The sequence below is a fragment of the Chelon labrosus genome, assembly GCF_963514085.1.
Source record: "Chelon labrosus genome assembly, chromosome: 12".
In the NCBI taxonomy this organism is placed as follows: Eukaryota; Metazoa; Chordata; class Actinopteri; order Mugiliformes; family Mugilidae; genus Chelon; species Chelon labrosus.
Window position 1 is genome coordinate 1,207,207 of NC_140345.1, and position 15,079 is coordinate 1,222,285.

Below are 15,079 nucleotides of genomic sequence, written 5' to 3' on the forward strand. Positions count from 1 at the left end.
AGATCTGCAACTCGTTACATGTACCCCTAATAATAAAAATCGCGACAAAATCAAAATCATCAAAAGTACAGAGGCTTAACACTGAGCTGTACATGAACATGTGTACTCCAGTCCAGCAGGTGGTGGTGGTGCTCACATGGCTTACTTTGTCTCACGGCTGTTTCTTTAAACTCCACACAAAGCGCTGGAGCGAATACTTCCTTAAACTGAGCAGTCTGCTGTCAGTGTTTTTGGCTGCTTTCACAAAGTTATTGATAAATACTCAAAATATTTGCATTCAGTTTTGTTGGATTCAGTGATGCCATAATAACATCAACATAATCTGTGAGAAGGGATTATTTTGCTGTCTGGGTGCAGAAGCCTGAACATTTAAGAATCAAGTAAGCGACTCTCTCCAACAGTGACAACCGGCAAAAAATAACGAGATGATTTGTCTAACTTTGTGCTCCCTCTTTATTATCAGCCCTGGCTTCAGAAATGAAACAGGAATACCAGGATCTCATTTTGCAGGCGTGCGGTGCTTCGTCTCTGCGAGTTGGCGCTAAAATCCAGACCCTGTGGAGCGGTTATGGGGAGATAGTCCGGGTCCATCTGGAGGGCTACGATCGACCCTCTGTGGTCGTCAAACATGTCAAGTTTCCAGAGGAGGCCGAGCATCCCGGCGGCTGGAACACAGACCGCTCCCACAGACGGAAAGTGAGATCCTACCAGGTGGAGACACACTGGTATCGGAACTATTCCACCAGTCAGAGCTGTCGCATCCCCGCCTGCCTGGCTGCCTGTTCCCATGGAGACGAGATGCTGATCGTGCTGGAGGATCTCGATGTTGCGGGTTATGATCAGAGAAGGTATGATGGAAGGAGCTGAGAAAACCTTAAATGTAAAAGAGACTTGTTCCTATCTCTGCAAAGTGTAGATGAAATGATAAAGCTAAGATATTTATTTAAAATGATCACTGTCAGGCTACTTACATTCAGAAATTCTGCAGTCGTGGTTCCAAATAAGCTCAGTGATTGTCACATCATTAAGGCATTTTTGACAAGCCATCAAAAAGTTAGTGAATTAGTCAAATGTAAATTAGATTTTAAGTCGCTGTTGATCTTTACAGTGTTAAATTATGTGGAAACTGGAAGTCAACAATTGTAGGACATGAATAAATATGACTCCGGCTTCTTCCCACCGTCCAAAGACATGCTGGTTTGGTTCACTGGTGATTCTAAATTGGCCGTAGGTGTGCATGTGAGTGTGAATGGTTGTCTGTCTCTCTGTGTTGGCCCTGCGATAGACTGGAGACCTGTCCAGGGTGTACCCCGCCTCTCGCCCGATGACAGCTGGGATAGGCTCCAGCACCCCCGCGACCCTTCACAGGAACAAGCGGGTACAGAAGATGAATGAATGAATGAATGAATATGTGTATATTCATAAATTGAACTGATGGAGGAATACTGTTATTGTTTCTAACCAGATAATTTACATTTTTAATGGAAAGATACAAAATATTATTCACTACTGAGTAGTTTAGTTACCTGGAGGAGATCTTTAATTGTTTTATCCATTAGTTGAAGTGAATTGAATTTTCATCCACATGATGCCCTAAATGTTGTTAATCCTTAAATACTGTTTGTTTAAACGGCCAGGATTTTAATTTTATCATACAAATTAGAGGGAGTTAAAAAACCCACCATGTATTTGAAGGTAACCTCAGGACCTGCATTTTCAAAAAGAATGGTGAAGGCTTAGTTGAAGCCTTGAAAACAGCACGTCTTTCTGTACGGTTCATTAAATGTCAATGTGAATACTTTCCAAGTTAATTCTGAAAGAGAGCAGTTCAGCACAGGAACGGCATGTGTTCAGTGCACGGAAAGAGGATAAATTATTTTCTTCTGGATAAGAACAAACTGATCCAATTTTCAAATAAATAACAGAACATTTGGCCCTTGTATTTTGCAAACTTCTTGATGCACATTGTTCTCATTGTCTTTTTCCTTTTTCCCTTGGATGGTTAAGATGTACTTGTACTTGCTGAATAAATAACACTGCTTTTCTTTATAGGACGAGTGTGAATGACAGAGAGATAAGGGCTTGCCTAAGCTGGCTTGCCCACTTTCATGCTCTCTTCCTGGGTGTGGCCCCAGAGGGCCTTTGGCCTGTCGGCACCTACTGGCACCTGGACACCCGGCCGGATGAGCTGGAGGCCATGGATGATCCTGAGCTCAAAGCAGCAGCTGGGGACATCGACAGGATACTCAACAAATGTCGCTTTAAGACCCTCGTTCATGGAGACGCCAAGTTAGCCAATTTCTGTTTTTCTCAGAGTGGACAGGATGTGGCAGCTGTAGACTTCCAGTATGTCGGTGGGGGCTGCGGGATGAAAGATGTGGTGTATTTTCTTGGAAGCTGCATGGAGGAGAGGGAGTGTGAAAAGAGAGTACCAGGATTATTGGACTACTATTTCACAGAGCTGAAGCTATCTGTGAAAGAAGATGTGGACATTGATGCCCTGGAGATAGAGTGGAGGGAGATGTTTGCTTTTGCATGGACAGATTTTCATCGTTTTCTGCTGGGATGGATGCCGGGACACTGGAAGATAAACAGATACAGTAAACAGTTGACAAAGGAGGTTTTGTATAAACTGAAGCACTAATCAGAGTCTGGAGTTCACACAGTAATCATAAGAGTAAAAATACACAACAGATGATAAGTTTGAACTTGGATATTGTGAAGCATGCACATCATGCCAGAAATAATATGTTTTAAAAAATGCTCAGCAAGTTTCTACATATTGCACCTCTTTTGACTTGACGAAGATTTTTGTTTGTAATGTGTCCTGATTTGGACTGAAAGTGGCACGGGAAAAGAGTTTTAAGCTCCTAAAGTTATTTTTACCCTTCCATCAAATCCTAGAAAAGGGTGCATGACTGTAGCAGCATGACTTCTGTTTTGTGTATAGTTGTCTTTAGTTTTGTTAAATAAGATGAAACAATAATTAATTTAATTTAATCTATAAATTCATAATTGAATTGGTATATAAAGGAAGAAGTGGTAGTTGTAGTTGTAGCCTTGTTGTGGTCTTTGTTTTTAATACAGTGTATTGGATATCTTGGGCTTATAAAGTGTTAATGTAATAATAATAATAATAATAATAATAAATAAATGTATTGGTTGCAGCTATATTTTTCAAAAAATATATATATATAAAATATGTATATGTTGGAAAGCTTGATGAAGCGCTGCATTTGGGGTTTTGCATCATGGAGAAAATCTGAATAAAATGTCAGTCAGCTGGGTTCAAAGTCTGTCTTAATAATCAAGTTAAAAAACTTCAAAAAATGTTCTTGCAGTTTGTTTTATCAGTGTACTTACACCAAAATCATTTAAATGGAAAGAGAAAGAATAACAAGGCAGACATTCCAATTTGTGGATTTAATTTGTTTTTGTTCTTTATTCCGCGGGACAAGCGGTTACAGAAGATAGCCTACATGAAGGAATGTATAAAATGTTTTAATTTATTTATGTTATTATTTTATTTATTACAGTTTTTTGCACTTCATCATCCTTTTTATATGTACAGCCACAGATAATTTTGTGCTTATACATACCATAGACTGTAAAAATACATACATGCAATTAATTAACACTAGCTAACTAGCTAACGGTTATATTAATTTTAGTGTCATGTAATATTATTACATTTTATTATTTAGTGGAGTTACAATACTCGTACTAGATGTTCAGTAAACGCGTATCAGCTTTTTATATACTTATTTTATATATATATATTATTTTTTTTGTTTCCCTGATCAGCTGTTTTGAACAGAATGGTCACGTGTATCCGGTCTCACACCCGACATTACAACAACAAGGCAGGCTAAAAAAAAAAAAAAAAAAAACAAGAAGGCAGGCGAGCCGAGCGGGTGCCAAGAGACGACGCTACCAGAAGACTAAACAGGTACATAACATTCTCAGAGTCGATAACTCGGCTCTTGTTTACACAATTAGACAGACAAATGTGTTGTCACTTCGGGAAGGGTTTCCTAGCTTTGCCGAGTTGCTAGTAACCCGCAGCGAAGCTAGCATTAGCCGAGAAGCTAACTATGTTTCCATGGCTTCCTTACAAGGGTCAAAATTAAAAGCAGAGCTGCCCGGAGTGGCCTCTCTTATAAAGCTAGTTTTCTGGGTGTACCTGTTAGATTGAGGGTTAGCTATGAATCTTACCATTGGGATGGTTTACAGTTGGTGAGTTGTTTTGACAGTTTACTGTAAAGAAAATAGCAGGTGTTGGGCAGTGTGAAGTGAAACTTACGACCCCATCTCAGCAGCAGTTATCGCTAAATACAGACGAATATCAAATTTCTTAGATCACTTGTTTATACTGTAAAGGCAGCTACACTATCTATCTATGAGAAAGCAGTGAATCAGTATTTCCAAGCTGTCTTATGTCAACAAATAATAAACCTATAAAAATGATCGAGACTAGCAATGGATTGATCATCCATATAGCCACAGTCTGATGTATAAATGTATATTTCTCTGTGCTGTAAGTATCCATTATTGCCAAAAAGCAACAAAAACACAATTACTTATGTTAACATAATAATGACTAGGGAAACATAGTAAAAGTGAGCTGTTTCCTTTTTTGACAGCAACAAAAATTAAGAAAAACTAAAGATAGTCTTTAAAGTTTGGAAACTAGCACCACATAATTTCAGAAAGCTGATGTAATTATTATTGGAGATCACCACCAGCCGAGTTCATGTACTAGTACTGTAGTTCAGTTCCTAATTTATAAAGGCATGCTTTGTCAGCACTAATATGACAGCCATTGTACATTCTATTTGGAATTATGATCGGAAGCACTGAACTACAAATGGTGCAGTTAAACAGCAGCACAAACTGCAACAAGATTACTCATGTCAGCCATAATATTATGACTACCGGCCTAATTCCATGTAGGTCCCCCTTTTGCTTCCGACACAGCCCTGACCAGGTCAAGGCATGGGCTCTTCACTAGATACCTGGAGGTGTGCTGTAGTACCTGGCACCAAAGGGTTAGCAGCAGATCCTTTAAATCCTGCAAATTGCAAGGTGGGGCCTCTATAGATTGGACTTGTCTGTCCAGCACATGTCTCAGATGCTCAGCTGCATTAAGATCTGGGGAATTTGAAGGCCAAGTCAACACCTTGAACTTGTTGCTGTGATCCCCAAACTATTCCTGAACCATTTTTGGTTTGTGGTAGGGGGCATTATCCTGCTGAAAAATGGCACTGTAATCAGGGAATACCGTTTTCATATATCCCACCCACTGACCCATGATAACTTAATAATCTTTTTTTTTATTAGGGTACCAAATAATAAGGGGTTTATCATTTCAACTGTAAAAATACAGCTGAAATTACTCATGAGTGCATGAAAAACATGGTTGCAAAAAAAGAATTCATAGAAATAATTGCAATGAATATAAATCTAAAAAGATTCTTCTCTCTTTTCTCTAGAAAGTCTAAGAACGTTGACTTGAAGAATTCCCACTAATATAGTTGGAAACCACCAACAGATCTACAGATGAAGCAGATGTTGTAGAGGGGGAATCCACTCCCCCTACCCACAGCAGAGTCTGTTTTAGGTTTTGTGCAGAGGCCAGAATGGAGAGAATTTGAATGAACTTTCTCCTCAGGTGAGTCCTGAGCTGTGACCCTAAAGGTATTTCAGAGCCCACCCTACTAGTAATATGAGCCATGGACTCTGGGGCAGTTGATAGTCCTGTAACCCTGGTCATTAAGGCCCCCAACCAGAAGTATGAAGACCATACGATTAACTGCTTCCTCAACTGGACCGTGGAGAGGCTGAAGAGTCACATCTCGAAGGTGTACCCCAGCAAGCCGGTAAGAAGCTCTTTGTTCATCAGCTTAGTATATGAATGTAGTTAGATTTTAGATTTTTAATGCAGTCTACAAAGTAATTATTCCCCCGCCCCAGGAAAACAAATCTAGAAATCAATGAGAGAGAAAGAAATTACTCCAGATACTTTAAATCAGTGAGAGAAATTAAAAATATTTGAATATTACACTTAAGCCAAAATGTATAAATACTGTAGTGGGTTATTATTTAAGTATAATGAAGTAGTTTTCTAAAATGTGGACGATAAAGGTCCCAGCAACAAACAACCTCTGTAATAAGATGTTTGATCCAGAAGTAAATGAAAAATTGTGGCAATCTTATCCTTCCAATACAACAAAATACTTGTTTGTTTGGCAAAAAGCCTAATGGTATAGTGTATCTTTATTTTTAATTTATCAAAGTACTGGAATTCAGTAAACAAGGACTGAATTTAATTTCAGCAACATCACTTCTATAACGTTATGAACTGATTGATTACTGAAAATTAGAACTGGACTAGATAAACTTATTTTGCTTTTGAGCAAACTATGTGAAAACACAAAACCAGGGCTGAAACTTTTATTATTATTATTATTATTATTATTATTATTATCAATTATTTACCATTTATTTTGTCCAGTAATTTTCTATGCAGTATCAAAACGCACCAGAATGCACCTAACACAACTTCCTAGAGCCCAGGTTGTGTTGATAAATTGTTTTATTAATCTACCTGTCTATTATCCAAAGCTGTTTGGTTAACTGTAATCTAGAAAGCAAATATTTCCTTGAAAAATGATTTCAGTTATTTCATAATTAAATACTGTGTATTTCTATTTTAGTATGCCAAATGAAAAATCCCAAAAAATAATTCGCATTTTAGCATTTCCTTTAGCATTGTACTTAAACGCGGCCTCAGTCTGCTGAGCATCAAGTGAAAAATCTCTCTATCACTATAGAGTAACAAAGCATATGTAAAAAGTTTGTAGTTTCATGCTTCAAGGGCCACAAAGCCTGCTGTCAGCTTGCGTTAATGTAGCTACAGTGAAGTCCTAATATAAATAGTTCATAGAGGAAAAAGGAGTGTCGAAACAAACCGCTCCAGCAACATAATCCAGTTCTTTTGTCCTTCACAGTTATGCTTAGTATGTTCTGAACTATCATGTGACTAAATGCAGTGCCTCTGTCTTTATTCTGAGTGTGTCGAGGTTGTTAACGGGCTGATTATGTTGCTTCTGTCTCACGCTTGATGAAAAATGACTGTCCTCTAGGGTTACTGTATTGTCTGGATATTTTTACAACTCTGGTTTGAAACCTTTAAAGAAAGACACTCACTGACCAGTTCATTAGGGACACTCAATAGGTATTTATCAACACGTTATTCTAATACCACAGTCCTGCACTAAATCTTAGCTTCATGGAGGTTACAGTATTCAGCATTTGTTTGAAATAGCAGGCAAAGAAGTTGATTCAACTGTGTTTCAATTTGGAAGCTGTGGTTTTTAGTACAATTGAATTGTATTCTGTTGAACTGGCTAGATTTCTATTATCTTGACATTCATGTAGTGGGCTAGGCTAAATTACACAAACACTTTTGTTTATATTTCAATCCAGTTTAACAGCACCACAAACTACATCCTCCAAAATGATCAACTAAATATTAAAACAGTCATGAAGCTAAGCTTTATCAGAACTGTTATATTAGAATGCATTTGTTTTCACTAGTGTACCTGATAAACAGCATTAGCCAGTTTGCTTACAGCTTCATACTGTTGTGAGTAAAAAGTCAAGCAATGGTCATCATGTTAGAAACCATTGCCTTTTGAGTTTTTTCAAACACAAATCAGTGCTGTGTAACCATAGCAGCAAGCAGTGTGCTAAAAAGGAGGTCACATTTGGAGACTCGTATTTCACCTGGAGAGGCGCCTCCAGTGCCTAGTGTGACAGTTACACTTAATAAACCGACATGTAATCTTAGACAATGTTCACCACATTGTATTTTCATGGACCTTCTGTCTATGTTTGATCTGATTGTGCAGCAAAAGGAGAAAAGCCAGCAGAGCTCAAATAAAGTCAACGTTTGATTTGAACCTTTGACTTTCCTTTATTCTTTATTCTTCAGTTGTCATTTTTCCATCATAATCTAGTGTCAGATGACTTTGAAACCAATCCGAATACTCCCAATCACTTTACAGCGTAGTGATTAGACACCTCATACTTCAGTGTCCCACAAAGCAACACATTCTCACAACTGGAAATAGTTTAATGAATTAGCTCCTAGTGGGCTGGTCTTCACAGAGAGGGACCTGGCATGTTTGACATTTTGTTCATATTTTTGTTCATTCAAGCTGTAGGCCCAGGTCTGCTTGCAGACTCTTTGCCGTATCATCCAAACTCTCTTAAAAGTGTGTCTGAAGGAGCTGCTGCATTTTTATCATCTGTATTAATTAATAGTAAAGAAAAGGCTAGGAAAGCTGGCCTGTTGCTGGTAGGGCATCTTGATGAATAAATATGTAATCCACTCTGGTAGTCTTTTGATTTTAGGGTGTTTTTAATTATAAAAAGAATAAGAAAGGATGAATGTTTTGGAGCAAAGGTCTGTTTGCTAAATACTGACTTGAACTGGATGAATACTTGTGCAGTCACTCATTTTACATGATATATTTTTAATTAAAATTACTTAATAAAAATTGTTTTTCAATTTAACAGTACAACTTTATTTTTCTTTATAGTCATTATTGTAAACAAAAAGCCAAATTATTATTGCCGCAATTCATTTTATAATAGCAATAAGAGGGGACATCCAAGGGGGTGAATACATTTCACAGGCACTGTAAATAAATCAATACACTCCTGATTGTCATTCCTAAGTCTCACTAAATGATGGTATTTGTGTTGTAGCTGTCCAAAGACCAGCGGCTGGTGTACTCAGGAAGACTCCTTCAAGATCACTTGCAGCTCAGAGATGTGCTCAGAAAGGTAAAGCAACTGTAGCTTTATTTATTGTCTGCATGTAAAAGATGAATATTTGCATGAGTAACACTTTTTTCAACAACTTGTCCAAATAGATTTATCCATTTCTACTAGCAAAATAATATTATGAAATTTAACATTGTGCTTGCAGACTGATGGCACTAACAAGTAAATGTGGTACCTTACAGAAGTAGAGAAAGAAGACGTTTCACTGAAATAGGACTGTTAAATCATTAAGATGAGCTTGTAGTAAAGCACAGCATAATGCAATGGTTTAATCTAACATTAAACTTTGTGTCTAGGTTTGATTTTTTTTTTTAAAAACATACTTGTTCAGTGCGCATGTCTCTGGGTGTCCACCTATGGGAGGCCTGAAATAGGCCGCCCAGGAAACAATAGCTCATCTGATGTGTGTTACCAACAAAGGGTGAGCATTGTGTCTGAGTTCTAGTCATTTCCACACTAATCCTTCGCCTCTCTTTGTGCCTTGCTTTGTCTCTCCACCGTGCTGCTGCCTTCATGTCCTCCTCCTCTTCGCCTTCCTACCCCATCAATGGCCTTGTCGACCCACAGCAGGATGAATACCACATGATGCATCTAGTTTGTAACTCTCATAGTCCCCCAGGCTCGCCCATGCCTCGGAGTCCTTCCAGCTCTTCTGCTTCTGACTCCAGTGTGAGTAGACCAAAACAGTTTCCTCTGTATAAAACTGTTTGTTAATGTTTGTACTGTACAAAGAATCAGATTGACCTGATTATGTTATATGAACTTGAGAACAGGTTTAGCAGGCTGTGTTTCTCTGACTTCCAGTGAAAGAAACTACTCAACTTGACTTGAATTTTCAGTGATCCTATCACAAGTTGAAAATACTTTGGTCATGCCTGACAATTTAAATTCATCTCCAAAGATCCGATCAGTTTTGCACTCTCCTAATGGATCATAACCAGAACCACAAACAGCGCTGTATGTTGTGTTTGTGTCATGACATGATATATATGATATATTTTGGAATAAGCTGTAAAGTCTCTCTTGCTGAAAACATGCACATGCGTTACGTTGTTATTTTACCTTTGCACAAAGCTCAGACTGTAGGAAACTTCCATTGCCATGAGATCTCACTGCTGCAAACAGATTGCACCTTCGCATGTGGGAGATTGTGATCTGAGATTGGATCACTTAAATATGTCCTCAGTGCATCCTGACTGTGTTCACACCTGTATTTTAAGCTGGCCTCTTGTGGTCTGATTACTCAAATAATCAGGTCTGAACAAGGCTTTTATTTCTGCCACATGCTGCTGTCGTCCGAGAACGCGATTGTTTTGTTTTCAGTGTATTAGTGAGTTATTGATTGGTTCTAACTGGGATTCATATCTCCTCACAGAGTTCAGACAGTGCCGGCTCCCCCTCCCCTGCCACCACACCAAATCAGGACAGTCAGCCAGCCTCTGCCTCCTCATCCTCCGTCCCAGGAAGTTACGATGGGCTGAGGTATCGCGCCGGCGTCCCTCAGCATAATCCTCAAAGCGCCACTGGTGTCCCTCAGTGGTAAGCATATCTCCACACCACAACATGATTAACACTGTAGTTCTGTACTGTTTGTTCAAGCTGGGAACATCCTGATTAATGAAGGGCAAACAACGGGGAAATGTAAAACATAGTACAGAAAGCACACCTTAAATGAACAAATATTTCGTTTTCTCCTTCAAATTAACTTGTTGTGTCTCATTTACATCAAATTTAGTTGACTTTGTACAGCCAAGATGGAAAGCCTCCAGTAAAATCTTTGCTGTGATTGCTTTTTCGGATAAAGTACTATGAGCTTTACTCTTTCAGCCACGTTAGCCATTGTTAGCAATACCAGCTGAACAACACATAAGGTGGTATTTTGCACATCCAAAAACCATAGCAACAGATAGAAGTGCAGCTTGATGTAGCTTACCCTTGATGAATGTGGCAGCCATCTTGGATTTAAGGGGTTTGGGTTGGTGAGGCTTTTCTGATGCTTTGTCTAGGAATATCCCAATTTGTAGAAGCATTCCAGTTGAAATTCCTGTCTAGGAACTCACAAATTCTGCCTTCCCAGTTCAAATGGAATGTACCATAAGTAAAAGATGAACTAATTACCAACAGCTGTCCTCTCTCTAACATCATATTCTTTAAGTTGAACCAACTACTACAACTAAAAATGAAGCCACACATATAGTAACTGAATATTATACAAAGAACTGAACAAAGAAGCTTGTAAGGGCAGCTACCTGTCTTTCGTGAACACCTGTTGGTAATACGCAGACTGTTGCACCCTGAAGAAGTATCCAAAACAACGAACTCATTTCTTTCAGACGTTTTTCAGATAGAACTGAAGAAGCTACTTGGATGCCCGGTTGCCTTTGTTTTAGCTTTGTTGGTTTGGACTAAATAAAAGGAAGTATATATTAATTTGTGCTAAAAATCAGATTCAAAGAGATTGTTGGAGGAGCTGGTAACGCACAGTGGTCAAGATTTATGGTGGTGGTGTATTAGACTAAAAGCAGAACTGTAAAGTTTAGTTTCAGGTCAATGATTCTTGCACTACAGTTAGTTGAAGACAGAAGAACAATTTCTGTGTATGGATATTGTGTATGTATATGTTGGCTAATTCATTTATAATTAACCACATCTTCCTTTTACAGGCCAGATGCAGCCCAAGTCCCTTTACAAGGTGGCCTCCCAGCCAACATGCCCCCCCACCCCATGTACATGCCCATGCAGATGCTGTGGTGGCAGCAGATGTACGCACGCCACTACTACATGCAATAGTAAGTGAGAGAAGGTCAAGGCTGGTCACTGCTGCCATGTTATGTAAATGTAAATCTAAATGTACTTTATTTATATAGCACCTTACAACGACCCACAGGTGAACCAAAGTGCTTTACAAAAGATTAAACAACGATTAAAAAACACACCGGAAAAGAAGTAGATTAGTAAAAGAAAGCTAAAAAACTAAAAACAATAAATGAGAGGATAAAAAGTAATATAAAATAGAATAAAAATAAATAAAATAAACGTAAGTGTCACCACACTGCCAGGTACTAAAAGCCATTTTAAATAGATATGTTTTAAGTTTTGATTTGAGAAGGCCCAGCTCAGTAATGAGACGCATGTCACTGGGGAGCTTATTCCAGAGCCCAGGTGCAGCAATTGAAAAGTCTCGGTCACCCCAGTGTTTAAGTTTTGACCTGGGCGCTTCCAACAGGAGTTGGTTTGACGGCCTCAAAGCCCTGTCACACTCACGAACGGTCAACATCACAGACAAATAAGATGGGGCGAGGCCGTTAAGAGCTTTAAAAACAAACATTAAAAGTTTAAAATCAATTCTAAAATGGACCGGGAGCCAATGGAGGGAATAGAGGACAGGAGTGATGTGCTCTCTTCTCTTACTGCTAGTTAAAAGATGGGCAGCTGCATTTTGCACCAGTTGAAGGCGGCCAAGAGAGGACTGGGAGACACCAGTAATACTAGTGATGCTTCATGTTAGACTACATTTAATTTACTCACTGTGGTGGTCTCCTGCTAGTCTACCTATAATACATATTGGTGTTTGTTTGTGCTTATCATTAAATTACATTTGTAAAACCTTCTAAAGAGCTGTATTTTTGTCACCTCTTCTCACCTCCCATTTTCAGTCAAGCAGCAGTAGCTGCCTCTCAGACTCCCAGCACCTCCCCACTTCTCCCACCCTCCTCCTCACCTCATCAGCCCGCCCCACCCAACGAAGCTGTGCAGCCACCGCTGGGGCCAAACCCGGCCCCCAACCCCTTACCAGAGAACCAGCCGGCCAATCCCATCCAGATGAACGCGCAGGGCGGGGCGGTGTTAAACGAGGATGAGCTGAACCGTGATTGGCTGGACTGGCTGTACACGCTGTCTCGTGCTGGCGTCCTGCTCAGCATCGTCTACTTCTACTCGTCTTTTAGCCGTTTTGTCATGTTGGCCGGCGCCATGTTGCTGGTCTACCTGTGAGTTACTGCTGCCGAACACATAAAAAAAAATTAACTTTCCATTTGTGTTCAAATTTTTCAAAAATGTATTAACTTTTTGAAATGTCAGTAAACTTGAATATCTTAGTGCATTTAAAAATAAGATTTAAATTGTACACCATGAAATTCAGGGTAATAATCTTAAATGCAAGTGTAAGAGTATGCTTACATGTTCTTTAGGCACCAGGTTGGTTGGTTTCCCTTCAGGCCAGAGCAGCAGAACCTCAGAGGAGGAGAAAGGCCTGGGGCACCTCAGGAGGAAGCAGAGCAACACCAGGATATACAGGAAATGGTGAGTCAGAGAATGTCTTCGTGCTGCTCTGCTTTTATGTCACTCTTACAGCCGTTAAATGTGACTCTTTTTGCAGATACGGTCTGACTGACAGATGACCTGATAAAAGCTAATACATGCTGGATAGAAAAATACAGAGACTTAACCTTAATACTGCAATGTCCTGTTGATTCACTTTATACTCCCACTCCTTTTCATAGTTCCTCCTCTCCACGCACAAAGCAGTAGGTGAAACTGTGCCAGAAATCCCTATTCTCACCTGTTAATATTACATCCAGATCACACAGGATACAAAAGAACCTGCAGTTGCCATTCCTGTGCAGAATTCCCTCTTTGCCACCTTCTTTATATCGGACCTGGATAGTCATTACCTAGTTTCATGGTTCTTGACAAAAGTACTGACAGAATTTCTTGTCTGAATAAAGCTTTGGGTCCACACTATTTTCAGTTTTTCCCAGTGTTAAACCCCCACTGACACCACAATGTCCTGTCTCCTAAAACATGCGTTCTCACCTCTCTAAAATATTGGTTTAGCTTTCAAGTTTATTGATAATTCACATATAGTAATAATTCCCCCAGGTTCTTCTCCAGGAGATAAAGTGGCATTTTGGTTGATTTTAGACAACAAACCTTTTTTCAACACTTCTCTGACCATGCTTGTCTCTGCTCACCTGTGTTCCAGGAACGTCTGATGGATGAAGGAGTGGAAGACGATGACAGCGGTGAGGAGGGAGGTGGAGGACCGGAGGCTCAGACGGCAGCTGCTCTCCCCGAGCCAAGCTTCCTCACCACTGCATGGTCCTTCATCAGCACCTTCTTCACCTCACTCATCCCGGAGGGACGACCCCACCCGGCCAACTAGGTAGACCATGTGCCTCTGAAATAGCTCTCTTACGCCTGCCAGCAGGTACCACGCTACAGAGATTCCCAAAAGCATCTTGACATACATACTGTACATCCATGCGGTCAAATACCCCCGATTTTGCCCCAAACGTCCTACCTGCTGCCAACAAATGAGGTGTAAGAGCAGTGTGTCGGTGTAGAGAGAATGAGAAGATATGAATTTAGAAAAGAAATGTCATGTTGTGTTAACAGAGTAAATGCTTCTGCAATGAAAGTTTTTGGTGATGATGGCGAGAGACGCGGAAGGAGTTGTCTTCCACTTTGAGTGGCAGTGATAAGGTTGTGCTTTTGAAACTTTTTAAACAAGGGACATCACCCAAAACAAAACAAAGAGGAACCTCCCTAAAATGACAGGGAAATGTGTATCCTCAACAAACCACATTTTCATGTATGCCCTCAATGTGCATAGAGACATTGCAGCTACTAAAGCACATTGTTTTCCCACTTTGTGTATTTGACATTTACACATTTAACTATATGCATCTTTATTCCTGAATATATATGCTTTTTTTGAATAAAAAAAAATCTTGCTGCAGTTTCACTTGTCTGCTGTGGTTTACTTCTTGTACTTCACGCTGTAGTTTCCTTAATGTCCTGCAGGTGGCAGCATCCACACATGGCATCCATACACAGATATTTTGAATTTGTTTTAAACATTTTGATGATCACAGATATGTTTCCTAATTGTTATGTTTGGTTGTAAATAAGAATCCATTTTTAAAATATTAGTAATATGCACCAAACGCACTGTTTTACAACAGTAACATGAAAGTATGGTGAAAAACAACAATGTGGGTCACATTCAAATAAACAAATGTAAAAAGATGCAACTTTTCAAAATGCCAAGTTCTCAGAGTTTTCAGAGAAAGCTGAAGCTTTGGAATACACCAATACACCAATCAGGCATAACATTATGACCATCTTCCTAATATTTTATAGGTCTTCCTTGTGCCTCCAAATCACTTGTGACTCATCAGAGAATGGACACGGCCCTTCTGAGGGTTTCCTGTGGTGTCTGGCA

At 39.5% G+C, this 15,079-nt stretch overlaps 2 protein-coding genes across 2 annotated transcripts; both read left to right on the plus strand.

The window, feature by feature from the left end:
- Window positions 1–223: 223 nt before the first annotated feature.
- pkdc (protein kinase-like domain containing) lies at window positions 224–3,250 on the plus strand. Its single transcript, XM_084556287.1, has 3 exons — window positions 224–380; window positions 464–848; window positions 2,053–3,250. The coding sequence occupies exons 2-3, from the start codon at window positions 478–480 to the stop codon at window positions 2,642–2,644; spliced, it is 963 nt and encodes a 320-aa protein (XP_084412413.1). The 5' UTR covers window positions 224–380; window positions 464–477; the 3' UTR covers window positions 2,645–3,250.
- Window positions 3,251–3,832: 582 nt separating this feature from the next.
- herpud2 (HERPUD family member 2) lies at window positions 3,833–14,593 on the plus strand. The gene is made up of 9 exons (XM_084557325.1): window positions 3,833–3,949; window positions 5,493–5,879; window positions 8,776–8,853; window positions 9,421–9,522; window positions 10,229–10,392; window positions 11,517–11,642; window positions 12,510–12,842; window positions 13,044–13,155; window positions 13,838–14,593. The coding sequence occupies exons 2-9, from the start codon at window positions 5,733–5,735 to the stop codon at window positions 14,015–14,017; spliced, it is 1,242 nt and encodes a 413-aa protein (XP_084413451.1). The 5' UTR covers window positions 3,833–3,949; window positions 5,493–5,732; the 3' UTR covers window positions 14,018–14,593.
- The last annotated feature ends 486 nt before the right edge of the window (window positions 14,594–15,079 follow it).